Raw genomic sequence first — 13,854 nt, 5'->3', positions numbered from 1 at the left:
TGGTTCGTTTACATGGCATTCCTGAGAATATTGTTTCTGACAGAGGTTCCCAGTTTGTCTCGAGGTTCTGGCGAGCCTTTTGTGGTAGGATGGGCATTGACCTATCTGTTTCCTCGGCCTTCCATCCTCAGACTAATGGCCAGACCGAACGAACCAATCAGACCTTGGAAACATATCTGAGATGTTTTGTTTCCGCTGACCAGGATGATTGGGTGTCATTTTTGCCGTTGGCTGAGTTCGCCCTTAATAATCGGGCCAGCTCGGCTACCTTGGTCTCTCCATTTTTCTGCAATTCTGGGTTCCATCCTCGTTTCTCTTCAGGACAGGTTGAGTCTTCGGACTGTCCTGGTGTGGATAATGTGGTGGACAGGTTGCAGCAGATCTGGACTCAGGTAGTGGACAATTTGACCTTGTCCCAGGAGAAGGCTCAGCTTTTCGCTAATCGCAGACGCCGTGTGGGACCCCGACTTCGTGTTGGGGATCTGGTTTGGTTATCTTCTCGTCATATACCTATGAAGGTTTCCTCTCCTAAATTTAAACCTCGTTTTATTGGTCCGTATAGGATTTCTGAGATTCTCAATCCGGTGTCTTTTCGTCTGACCCTCCCAGACTCCTTTTCCATACATAATGTATTCCATAGGTCGTTGTTGAGGAGATACGTGGCACCTATGGTTCCATCTGTGGAGCCTCCTGCCCCTGTTTTGGTGGAGGGGGAATTGGAGTATATTGTGGAGAAGATTTTGGATTCTCGTGTCTCTAGACGGAAACTCCAGTATCTGGTCAAATGGAAGGGTTATGCTCAGGAAGATAATTCCTGGGTTTTTGCCTCTGATGTCCATGCCCCAGATCTTGTTCGTGCCTTTCATGTGGCTCATCCTGGTCGGCCTGGGGGTTCTGGTGAGGGTTCGGTGACCCCTCCTCAAGGGGGGGGTACTGTTGTGAATTCTGTGGCTGAGTTCACTTCTGTGGTTACAAGTGGTATTGCAGTCTCTGGGCTTCCTCCCTCAGGTGTTTTGGTGAGCTCGTTGGCTGCCTTGCTATTTAGCTCCACCTGAGTCTGTCTTCCTTGCTCCTTGTCAATGTTCCAGTGTTGGATCTGAGCTACTGCATCTTTCCTTGGGCCTGCTGCTCTGCTAGATAAGTGCTTCTAGTTTGTTTTCTGTTTTTTCTGTCCAGCTTGTTATTATCTTTTGCTGGAAGCTCTGAGAAGCAAAGGGGTGCACCGCCGTGCTGTTAGTTCGGCACGGTGGGTCTTTTTGCCCCTTTGCGTGGTTTTCGTTTTAGGGTTTTTTGTAGACTGCATAGTTCTCTTTGCTATCCTCGCTCTGTCTAGAATATCGGGCCTCACTTTGCTGAATCTATTTCATTCCTACGTTTGTCTTTTCATCTTGCTAACAGTCATTATATGTGGGGGGCTGCCTATTCCTTTGGGGTATTTCTCTGAGGTAAGTCAGGCTTGTATTTCTATCTTCAGGCTAGTCAGCTCCTCAGGCAGTGCCGAGTTGCATAGGTAGTGGATAGGCGCAATCCACTGCTGCTTCCAGTTGTGTGAGGATAGATCAGGTACTGCAGTCTACAGAGATTCCACGTCTCAGAGCTCGTCCTATTGTTTTGGGTTATTGCCAGATCTCTGTATGTGCGCTGATTACTGCACGCTGTGTTGCCTGATTGCCAGCCATAACACATGTCACCGTGGGGTGTTCATGTTTGCTATCGGTGGCCAGTCCTTTGCCCTTTTCCCACCCTCATCCCTCTCCTCGGAGTGGGCTGAGAGGAAGACGGTGGTCACCTCCAGTGAACTCCTCCCCCTGTTTAGGGGTTGACACCGTCTTCTGCGCTGGCTGAAATAGCGCGGGAAGGAGGACTTCATTTCCAGGACCCTTTCCACAATACAAGGGCTCCTGGCGCGTTCCTCGTCTTCAGGTAGGGGGATCTTCAATCAACGATGCTGCCCCCCCCTCCCCATATCGCCTCTCCTCACCTCTGCAGTGGTGGTGTCACTTAGCGGGGAGCACAGTACGGCGGCACCTGGTTACCTGCGCCGCACTTATCTTTTCGGCCGCTAGCGCGGCATCCAACTTTATTATCCCCTAGCTCCTTCTCCTTTTCAAAATTCGCGCCCATTTTTCGGGCGCGCGCAGTTTCCTTTTTTTATTCGGCGGTTTTTTTTCCGCCTGGCTTGCCACGCCCCCAGCGTCTTTGCCCTGCCCTGCATCCCCGCTGGCATGCCTTCCCCGGGGTCCAGCTCCGACGGGGTGCGTTTTGTCTTGGGAGGTTCTCTTTCTCCCTTCTGTGCCTGGCCACGCCCACTTCCAGAGCGTTCTTACCGCGATTCTCTGAGAGAAGCCGACTTCCTCCTACTGCCTGGCCTCCGTCGCGTGGTGCACGAGGATCCCTGGGGGACACAGACTCCCGCACTGCCGCTGACGCTGGGTTTCAGTAGGCTTGCGATGCTTCTTCCCTGGCCTGTACTCCTCCCTGCAGTATAGTCTCTGCACCTGCTGCAAGTGGTTCTATCCTCCACCTATGTCCAACCCCGCAGGGGCCCCCGGCTGTACCACTACGGCCATTCACTACGCCTGCGCCCGCTGTAAAAAAAAAAAAAAAAAGTGGGCTTCAGGTCAGCCATCTCCTTTCTGCCCGTCCTGCGTTCCTCCCATCATGTCCATCCCTCAGGAAGCTCCTATGTCTCGGGATGAGTGCACCCCCCCTCCCCTGGAGTGGGCCGTTGCAATGTCTCAGTCAGTGTTTGACTTGACTAAAGTGTCTCAGTCCCTGGTCCAGGCACTTGAACGTATCCTGCTTCTATCTAATGCCACGAATGCCTCACATGGCGATTCGCTCGCACCTGTCCAATACCTTCACAGAGGCAGACTTGAAAAAAAGATACAGAAAGAGGACCCCATCTAGATCCTCTTCCAGTTCACCGGACCATACCGGGATACCCCTATCTGCCCGTTCCTCCTCCTCGCAGGCGGACATCGGGTCTGACGTAACCTCTCAGTCGGAATCTGACTCGGATGCAGATCAGACTTCCGGAACACAGGATATGGTAGCCTTATTTCGGCTATTATTCAGACGCTTGAGCTTAAGGGGGTTGAGACAACCTCTCAGGACGTCTCCGTTGCATTTAAACGGATTAAACGTCCCTCTAGAGTTTTTCCCAATCACAAGGAGATTGACAACACTACGTCTAGACACTGGGAAAACCCTGGTAAACATTTCCCTGGAAGTAAACGGCTGGACGTTTTATACCCTTTTCACTCAGACCTTGTTAACAAATGGTCCAAGTCTCCCAAGGTAGACCCGCCTGTGTCTAGATTATCCTCACAGACTGTTTTGTCTATTCCGGACGCGGCATCTCTTAAGGATCCCACGGACAGGCAAATCGAGGCATTATCCAAATCAGTGTTTGAGGCTTCTGGAGCCTCCCTCTGTCCTAGTTTCGCCTCTTCATGGGTAGCGAAAGCTGTGTCAGCCTGGGCCAAAATCCTACGCAGAATCATTTTAGCTTCTGCCCCTGCTGAGGAACTGTCTGATTTGGCGGATCAGATTTCTCTTGCAGGTAAATACCTAATGAATGCCTCCCTGGATGCAGCTGCTTGCTTGGCAAGGGCTAACAGTAACATTGTGGCCATTCGCCGAGTTCTTTGGCTTAAAGCGTGGAACGCAGATCCCGCTTCTAAGAAATCCCTCACTGGCCTGCCCTTCCAGGGCTCCAGACTCTTCGGCACACAGCTGGATCAAATGATCTCGGATGCTACTGGTGGTAAGAGTACCTCCTTACCTCAGTCTAAGCCTAGGCGTCCCTTCAACAAGAAGGGCCCCCAGTCCTTTTGCTTTTTTCGGTCCTTTACCTCCTCAGGAAACCCCGCTCATCAGGACCAGTCTTCCTCCCAAGGAGAACTGAGGAAACCTTCTTTCAGGCCCCCCTGCACTGGAGAACGAAGTGCCGCTCCGCAAAACCTTCTGGACCCCGAGGCCACAGATTTTCTAATGACAGGTCGCCCCCACCTGGAAATATTTCCAGGGTGGGAGGCCGGCTTCTTCTGTTCTCAGAGGTTTGGCTATCGGTAGTCAGCGACGCCCGGGTCAGAGAGATAGTCACCTCAGGCTACAGGATAGAATTTTCTTCGCCCCCAGGAAGACGTTTCCTTCTCTCTTGTCCTCCCAAACAGCCCTCCCATCTCCCAGGGCTTCTCCAGGCCGTCGATTCCCTCCTCGCCTCAGGAGCTATAGTTCTGGTCCCTTATCACAAGCGGTTTTTGGGTTTTTACTCAAACCTGTTAGTTCCAAAAAAGGATGGTTCTCGCCGTCCAATTTTGGATCTCAAGCAGTTAAACCGCCATCTCCGAATTCGGCACTTCAAAATGGAATCACTGCGCTCGGTGATCGCGTCCATGGAACCGAAAGAATTTCTGTGTTCCGTGGACATTCGGGATGCGTACCTACACATCCCGATTTGCGTACAGCATCAGAGGTTCCTCCATTTTGCGATCCAAGAACATCATTACCAGTTCACGGCTCTCCCTTTCGGTCTGGCGTCTGCTCCCAGGGTCTTTACAAAGGTCATGGACATTCTGCTTTCAAAGGGGATTCTCGTGATCCCCTACCTCAACGACCTCCTGATCAAGGGTTCGCCTCGTCGGGATTGCAGCCAGAGCCTCCAGTTTACTCTGAACACGCTTATTTGCCTCGGCTGGATAATCAACTATCAAAAGTCCTCCTTGATTCCAACCCAACGTCTGGAGTTCCTGGGCATGGAATTCGACACCTTTCAGGCTCAGGTCTTCCTCCCCAAGGAGAAGTTCCTTTCTCTTCGTCAGGGTATAAGAGCACTAAAGGGCCTGGACCTTCTGCCTCTGTCTCGCCGTGAGGGTTCTGGCGAAAATGGTCGCTTCCATGGAAGTGGTCCCCTATGCTCAGTTCCACTCTCGCCCTCTCCAGCTAGCCCTTCTGGCTGCCTGGGACAGGAACTCCTCTCTTTCCCTGGACCGCCTGTTTCGCCTCTCTCCCGAGGTGAAGCAATCTCTCACTTGGTGGACGCTATCCACCTCCATTCTGCGCGGGAGGTTTTCTTCCCCTCCGCTGGCAGGTCATCACCACCAACGCCAGCCTTTAGGGGTGGGGAGCTGTCTTTCTCCACCTCACGGCCCAGGGCCGCTGGACTGCTCAAGAGGCAGGTCTTCCTATCAACCTCTTGGAAATCAGAACCATGTTCCTAGCCTTCATCCACTGGCAGTCCCTCCTCTCGGGAAAGCCGGTCCGCATTCAGTCGGACAACGCCACAGCCGTGGCTTACATAAACCATCAGGGAGGGACTCGCAGCAGGCAGGTCATGACTGAAGTGGCAAAAATTCTGCGTTGGGCGGAGAGCCACGTTCCCTCTATCAGCCGTCCACATCCCAGGGGTGGACAATTGGGAAGCCGACTTCCTCAGTCGCCAGTGGCTCATGGCGGGCGAGTGGTCTCTCCTCCCCTCAATCTTCAGCCAGATTTGTCAGAGGTGGGGCATTCCAGACGTCGACTTAATGGCCTCCCGGGCAAACGATAAGGTTCCCCAGTACGTTTCCAGGTCTCGGGATCCGATGGCTGTCGGATGCGACGCTCTCGTGATCTCATGGGCCCAGTTCCAGATGCTTTATCTGTTTCCACCTCTCCACTTGATCCCAAGGTTCGTAAAAAAAAGATCAAGTCAGGAGGGGTCCCTGTCCTCTTGGTAGCTCCAGATTGGCCTCGCAGGGCCTGGTATGTGGAACTAGTGAACATGCTATCGGACGATCCATGAAGACTTCCGGATAGTCCGGATCTTCTTTTGCAGGGGTCCTCTTCCACCCAAGTTCTTGGTCTCTGAATTTAATGGAATGGCCGTTGAGGCCGTGGTCCTGAAGGATGTGGGTTTTTCTCACAGCGTCATCCAGACTATGATAAAAGCGAGAAAACCGGCTTCCTCACGTATCTACTATAGATGTTGGAAGGCCTCTCCAGTGTGAGCCTTTTGAACCGATTCAGGACATCTTTCTCGCTTCTATCATGGAAGGTGGCCTTCTTGGTCGCCATCACCTCGATTAGGAGAGTCTTTGAGCTGGCAGCATTGTCCTTTCGTTCTCCCTTTCTAATCTTGCACGAGGACAAGGTGGTTCTTTGACCGGTTCCTTCCTTTCTACCAAAGGTAGTTTCGGCATTTCACATCAATGAGGACATCGTCCTCCCTTCCTTGTGCCCTTTCCCAGTTCATCCCTTGGAGAAATCTCTTCACAAGCTGGATGTGGTTAGGGCTATCCGGATTTATCTTTCCAGAACTGCTTCTTTTCGTCAGGCCGACCCTCTGTTTGTCTCGGAAGGGCGTTGAAAGGGGCTCCCTGCTTCCAAGTCCACAATTTCTCGTTAGATCCTTTCGGCGGTTCTGGAGGCATACCGTGTCCAAAACCAGCAGCCTTCTTCGGGGGTGAAGGCTCACTCTACCCGGGCTGTGAGAGCTTCCTGGGCAGTTCATCACCAAGCTTCGGCCTCACAGGTTTGCAAGGCTGCAACGTGGTCATCCATTCACACCTTTGTAAAATTCTACAAGGTGCATACTCGGGCTTCTGCGAACGCGAGCCTGGGTAGGAAGATACTGCAGGCGGCGGTTTCTCACCGGCCGACCTAACTTTTTTCTCTGCAGAATATCCCGCCCCTAGGGACTGCTTTTGGATGTCAAATGGTTACCTGTGTCCCCCCAATGAAGCGAGAAAGAGGGGTTTTTGGTTCTTAACGTAAAATCTTTCTTGGAGCTTTCATTGGGGGACACAGCACCCTCCCTTTAGGTTGTACCGTGTTGGCCAACGTACCATTGTTGTGGGTTGGTACATAGGTTGTTTAATTTTTACTTGTTCCTACTACTGCTTTTGCACCAACTGAGTTGCCTGGTGCCTGTCGGAGGGTGTATACTGCTGGGGAAGAGTTATTCTTTATTTGCATAGTGTCAGCCTCCTAGCGACAGCAGCATACACCCATGGTTACCTGTGTCCCCCAATGAAGGCTCCAAGAAAGAGATTTTACGGTAAGAACCAAAAATCCCTCTTTTTTACTGAGCGCTGTGTAGTGAAGAGAAGCCAGGGTTTCTCTTGGAAGAGGCAAGCACATTAGGTGGTGAACAGCAGGTTCAAACAGTCTAACCTGTTACTTATTAAGATAATAGTGTCATTTCTCGCTGCTAAACTAATGATGAAATCCCATACTCAAGCCAGAATTTCAGTGCCGCTTTGAAACTGTAGTGGCTCAGAGCAGATGCCCCTTTGAATACAGTTAGAAGAAGGCCAGTTTTCGATGGGCATCTCATGAGAACATTGTGTGCCCATGCTGTGCTGCGGATACAAGTCCTGGCCTAGTTGTGGATAGAAGAACCTCTTCTGACAACTTCATGGTCACTTATGAATCTTTAATTTCAGACTTAGTTGCTCGTCTAATTTAGGTCTAAATTTTCTTTTTGGGTTTCAGTCCTTAAACCTTTTGATAGTGGTATACTTGTTGAGACGTTTGAGCCTCACACAATAGGGACATTAGTGTTACACCGAGTTATTGTTATCTCTCCTATTAGTAAAGATTTGGAATTCATAAGACATGTATTGAGTGCCAGCATTCATATATTTTCTTTTAAAAAAAAGTACCCTCATTTTCCTTTCAAAATTTTGCCCGTTGCTTGTCTGCAGGCCTTTAATGAGACTCCGCTCAGCAGTCCTTCTTTTTAATTAGATTTATGATGGGCTCCTGTCACTACATAGAAAGATCACATTGAGAAGTTTTTTGATATGAGTAGCCAGATAAATTATTGAAGCTGCTGAATAAATGATTTATCTGTAGCATTATGAAATCCTATTTATGGCAGATGATTCAATGCGAGTCTACATGACCTTTCAGTTTTTTAGAATATCACAGTCTTGGTTAATGTGTCAATTCAACAGAATCATGAACTATTATTATTGATGAAGGAACAGAACGATAACCTACTGTATATAACTAGAAATGCTCAATACAACCAGATGGGAACACTTAGAAGCGGTGGTTAGTAAATTGCTTTGAAGAAGAATAACCAGTCGGCGTTGGCACACACAGTCTATTTTGCAGTTTTGAAGTCTGAAATTTCATGAGATGGTGACCTCCTGGGAATTGCATGATTTTATGTCTTTTTGAGGGGGTCATCAGTATGATGAAACTGTATGGACTTTACCACACAGGTAACGGGACGGCGTGTGTCGCACAGGTTCTCTACAAGGGGGGGAAAGAAATTTATCCCTGTTACTGATCATACAGGGGCTTGTCACACAGTTTAGGCTGGTTTTCTTCCAGAAAAGTGGGATTTTTTTTTCTCACTTGTCATACTTGTACTGTCTGTATACAATCCTTTTTTTTCCCAGCAGCTGTAAGTCATTTAAAAGACCATTTACAGTTTTCTAAGTTACAGAATTTCAATTCATCCATAAAAATCGGATGCTATACTGTGGCTCGGTATAGCATCTGTTTTTTTTTTTTTTTTTGCTCTCCCATAGACTTGAATGGATGGATACCATGTTTTGGCATAGATAGTTTTCCTTTTGCATGCTGCCCTTCCCGTGGTTGTTCCTTCCCGGTGAAAGACCTGGCTATTTATTGCTTGCGTTGAGAAACACGTGATGGTGTCTCCGCGGCTTTTCTACATGCATTTGCATATTTCCCATAAGGGATGGGGGCAGTGTTCTGGATCACTGTGTTGAGAAACACGTGATGGTGTCTCCGCGGTGTTGGATGTTTTGATCTCCCCGAGGTCATTCATTCTTATGTTTATAGTCCTTTTTGCAGGCACTGCTCCTAATAGCCAGTTTCCTACTCCACACTGATGAGAGGCAAATACCCCGAAACAGCTGTCTGTAGATGGATACCATGTTTTGGCATAGGTGGTTTTCCTTTTGGATGCTGCCCTTCCTGTGGTTGTTCCTTCCCGGTGAAAGACCTGGCTATTTATTACTTGCGTTGAGAAACACGTGATGGTGTCTCCGCGGCTTTTCTACATTACGATTTCATAGACACAAACATGTCTAGGTTCTTTTTTTATCTAAGTGGTGAAAAAAAATTCCAAACTTTGCTAAAAAAAAAAAAAAAAAACAATTGCGCCATTTTCCGATACTTGTAGCATCTCCATTTTTCGTGATCTGGGGTTGGGTGAGGGCTTTTTTTGCGTGCTGTGCTGATGTTTTTAATTATACCATTTTGGTTCAGATACGTTCTTTTGATCGCCCGTTATTGCATTTTAATGCAATGTCGCGGCGACCAAAAAAAGTAATTCTGGCGTTTTTAATTTTTTTCTCGCTACGCTGTTTAGCCATCAGATTAATCCTTTTTTTTCTTGATCGGGCGATTCTGAACGCGGCGATACCAAATATGTGTAGGTTTGATTTTTTTATTATTATTATTTTGAATGGGGTGAAAGGGGGGTGATTTAAGCCTTCATATTTTATTTTATTTTTTTTCATACTTTTTTAAAAACATTTTTTTTTTTTACTTTTGCCATGCTTCAATAGCCTCCATGGGAGGCTAGAAGCTGGCATAGCCTGATCGGCTCTGCTACATAGGAGCAAAGCTCAGATTGCCTCTATGTAGCTATATTCCTGCATTTCTATGAGCGCCGACCACAGGGTGGCATTCATAGCAATCTGGCATCAACAACAATAGAGGTCTCAAGGAGACCTCTGGTTACTATGCCGACGCATCACTGACCCCTGATCACGTGACGGGGTCATCGATGCGCTCATTTCCGGCCCGATGGCCTGTAGCGGTAGATAAATGCCGCTGTCAGCGTTTGACAGCGGCATTTGACTAGTTAATAACGGCGGGTGGATCGCGATTCCAATCGCCACTATTGCGCACATATGTCAAAACAGCTGACATGTCGCGACTTTGATGCGGGCTCAGCCCGCATCAAAGCAGGGGATCTGACCTTGGATGTACTATCCCGTCCAAGATCCGAAAGGGGTTAAAATACTTGAAGGGGTCATGTTGCCTTACGCTGAAGAGGATAACTGTTGTGAATTCTGTGATTGAACTCCCCCCTGTGGTCATGAATGGTACTTCGGCGAGTTCTGTCCATGGACTCCCTCTGGTGGCTGTGAGTGGAGCTGCTGCTTCGGAGGTTCCTTCCACAGGTGATGTAGTTTATTCTTTGGCTGGCTGCTCTATTTAACTCCACTCAGATCGTTACTCCATGCCAGCTGTCAATGTTCTTGTACTGGTTCAGTTGCTCTTGGATCTTGCTGGTGACCTGTCTACTCCAGCAGAAGCTAAGTCCCTGCTAGTTAATTATTTGTTCATTGTTTCCTTGTCCAGCTTGCTATCATGATTTTGCCTTGCTAGCTGGAAGCTCTGGGATGCAGAGTGGCACCTCCGCACCGTGAGTCGGTGCGGAGGTCTTTTTGCACACTCTGCGTGGTCTTTTTGTAGTTTTTTGTGCTGACCGCAAAGATACCTTTCCTATCCTCAGTCTGTTTAGTAAGTCTGGCCTCCCTTTGCTGAAACCTGTTTCATTTCTGTGTTTGTGACTTTCATCTTAACTCACAGTTAATATATGTGGGGGCTGCCTTTTCCTTTGGGGAATTTCTCTGAGGCAAGGTAGGCTTTATTTTCTATCTTTAGGGCTAGTTAGCTCTTAGGCTGTGAAGAGGCGTCTAGGCAGTGTTAGGTATGCTCCACGGCTATTTCTAGTTGTGTGATAGGATTAGGGGTTGCGGTCAGCAGAGCTCCCACTTCCCAGAGCTTGTCCTGTGTGAGTTTAACCATCAGGTCGTTCCGGGTGCTCCTAACCACCAGGTCCATAACCGATAACCCCTCTTGAAATGGGTTATTTCAAAAAAAGACAACAACCCTAAACACTAGTAAACAAGCAAAATCTTGAATCCAGTCCAACAAAATTGAGGTGGAGTGGCCAGTCTAATCCCCGGACCTTAATCCGATAGAACACTTGTTGGGTGACATTAAAAAAGATGTTTTTGAGGCAAAGCCAACAAATGCCAAAATAGGTGGGATGTAGTCCAAGCATCCTGGGCTGGAATAGCAGGTGACAGGTGCCAGAAGTTGGTTGACTCAATGCAACATAGATGTGAAGCAGTTCTGATATACTGTGGCATACAACTAAATATTAGCTTAGTGATTCACAGGAATGCTACATCCACAAAAAATACTACATATGGTGAGTTTGTAAAGACAAATGCAGACACTGTTTTTTCTTTTTTTTTTCAGATTAGTCCAATGTTCATTTTTTATTTTCTGTAAAGTTGTTATAAATTTTAAACATTTCTCTTCATGTTTTGAATTAGAAAACAGTGTTCCCAGTGCATGGAAATAACGAACACGAAGATTTTGTAATTAACTCTTGTTTTTGAACACTACTGTTCATGAAAGTGAATACAATATAAATAAAAGCGCTGAGCGTGAGAGGTTATATGGTGCATTGATGGAGGAAAATGGCCAGAATGCTTCTTTATTTCTTCATTTTGCAATAAGACTGCCAGTTCACCTAGTATTTTTAACTATAGAGACACATAAGTGTGCATTGGAGCTGTATGCACAAAATAGGAGCTTGTTAAAGGGAACCTGTCACCAGTTTTGTGACATAGCAGCTAAAAACATCACCTTATTCAGCGTCTGCTATGCATTCCTTAAATCCTTATATAACCCCCCTGACTCCCCTTGTATACTCCCGAAAAACCTTTTTAATTTCTCCTGCGCTGTATGGTAATCTTCTCAGTCTGGTCCGATGGGCGTGGATTTGAGCCTCTACATAACTCACATTGCTGCTCGCCGTCCTACTTCATGGATGGCGCCTCTTGCGTCATGCGACATCTCGCGCCTGCTCAGAAATATTGCGCTTCGCACCTGCGCAATATTCTTTGCCCAACTGCAAGCAAAGCCGAAAATCAAGTGTAGTTTGCCAGCGCATGCGCACTTCTGTTTTTCGGCTTTGCCCACAGTTGGACATAACATACTGCGCAGGTGCGAAGCGCAATATTTTTGAGCAGGCAAGATGTTGTATGACGCAAGAGGCGTCATCCATGAAGTAGGAAGGCGAGCAGCAGCCAATGGGAGTGATGTAGAGGCCTGAAACTAAGCCCATCGGACCGGACTGAGAAGATTACCATACAGCGCTGGAGAAATTAAAAAGGTTTTCGAGAGTATACAAGGGGAGTCAGGGGGTTATATAAGGATTTAGGGAATGCAGCGCAGACTGGATAAGGTGATATTTTTAGCTGCTATTTCACATTATTGGTGACAGGTTCCCTTTAAGGATATTCACAGATGCTTCACGTTTTTGTTATATGCATTGTAGTGATTGCATGATTGTGGTCTTTTCTGTATCTCTTATATCAGTGGATACATTCGTAAGGGTTAATTGACAAATTCTGGGTATAGAAAATGCCGTGCTATGTTCACCAAGTATGAGATGACTTGGTAACCTTTTTCCTGTTTCCCTTTTTCAGACTGAAGAAACCCATCCAATCAACTGGAAACCTGAAATTATCAAAAGGAAAAGATTTTAATACGCCACATCTGTGTAAAAGAAATAAAAAATAAAAAAAATTTTGTTACAATTTGTTTATCAGTTTTGACATAGCATGGATTCTGTTTCAGACGTTAAACCTAACATTGGCCGCGGCCTTTGTCTTTCATCATTGTATTGAGATACAGTGGGGCAAAAAAGTATTTAGTCAGTCAGCAATAGTGCAAGTTCCACCACTTAAAAAGATGAGAGGCGTCTGTAATTTACATCATAGGTAGACCTCAACTATGGGAGACAAACTGAGAAAAAAAAAATCCAGAAAATCACATTGTCTGTTTTTTTTTAATATTTTTGCATATTATGGTGGAAAATAAGTATTTGGTCAGAAACAAAATTTCATCTCAATACTTTGTAATATATCCTTTGTTGGCAATGACAGAGGTCAAACGTTTTCTGTAAGTCTTCACAAGGTTGCCACACACTGTTGTTGGTATGTTGGCCCATTCCTCCATGCAGATCTCCTCTAGAGCAGTGATGTTTTTGGCTTTTCGCTTGGCAACACGGACTTTCAACTCCCTCCAAAGGTTTTCTATAGGGTTGAGATCTGGAGACTGGCTAGGCCACTCCAGGACCTTGAAATGCTTCTTACGAAGCCACTCCTTCGTTGCCCTGGCGGTGTGCTTTGGATCATTGTCATGTTGAAAGACCCAGCCACGTTTCATCTTCAATGCCCTTGCTGATGGAAGGAGGTTTGCACTCAAAATCTCACGATACATGGCCCCATTCATTCTTTCATGTACCCGGATCAGTCGTCCTGGCCCCTTTGCAGAGAAATGGCCCCAAAGCATGATGTTTCCACCACCATGCTTTACAGTAGGTATGGTGTTTGATGGATGCAACTCAGTATTCTTTTTCCTCCAAACACGACAAGTTGTGTTTCTACCAAACAGTTCCAGTTTGGTTTCATCAGACCATAGGACATTCTCCTAAAACTCCTCTGGATCAACCAAATGCTCTCTAGCAAACTTCAGACGGGCCCGGACATGTACTGGCTTAAGCAGTGGGACACGTCTGGCACTGCAGGATCTGAGTCCATGGTGGCGTAGTGTGCTACTTATGGTAGGCCTTGTTACATTGGTCCCAGCTCTCTGCAGTTCATTCACTAGGTCCCCCCGCGTGGTTCTGGGATTTTTGCTCACCGTTCTTGTGATCATTCTGACCCCACGGGGTGGGATTTTGCGTGGAGCCCCAGATCGAGGGAGATTATCAGTGGTCTTGTATGTCTTCCATTTTCTAATTATTGCTCCCACTGTTGATTTTTTCACTCCAAGCTGGTTGGCTATTGCAGA

General features: G+C 47.2%; 1 protein-coding gene across 1 annotated transcript in view; it reads left to right on the top strand.

Moving 5' to 3' along the window:
• The window catches only part of PLRG1 (pleiotropic regulator 1), a 146,410-nt gene extending 133,718 nt beyond the window's left edge, over window positions 1-12,692 (top strand). The window contains exon 15 of the mRNA XM_069744101.1: window positions 12,486-12,692. Within this exon, the coding sequence (XP_069600202.1) occupies window positions 12,486-12,545 (60 nt within the window). The 3' untranslated portion in view covers window positions 12,546-12,692. The remainder of the gene's footprint in view (window positions 1-12,485) is intronic.
• Window positions 12,693-13,854: the final 1,162 nt, after the last annotated feature.

The sequence above is a fragment of the Ranitomeya imitator genome, chromosome 1 (assembly GCF_032444005.1).
Source record: "Ranitomeya imitator isolate aRanImi1 chromosome 1, aRanImi1.pri, whole genome shotgun sequence".
In the NCBI taxonomy this organism is placed as follows: Eukaryota; Metazoa; Chordata; class Amphibia; order Anura; family Dendrobatidae; genus Ranitomeya; species Ranitomeya imitator.
Note: the sequence above shows the minus strand (reverse complement) of the source record. Positions and strands in the feature narration are given on the sequence as shown.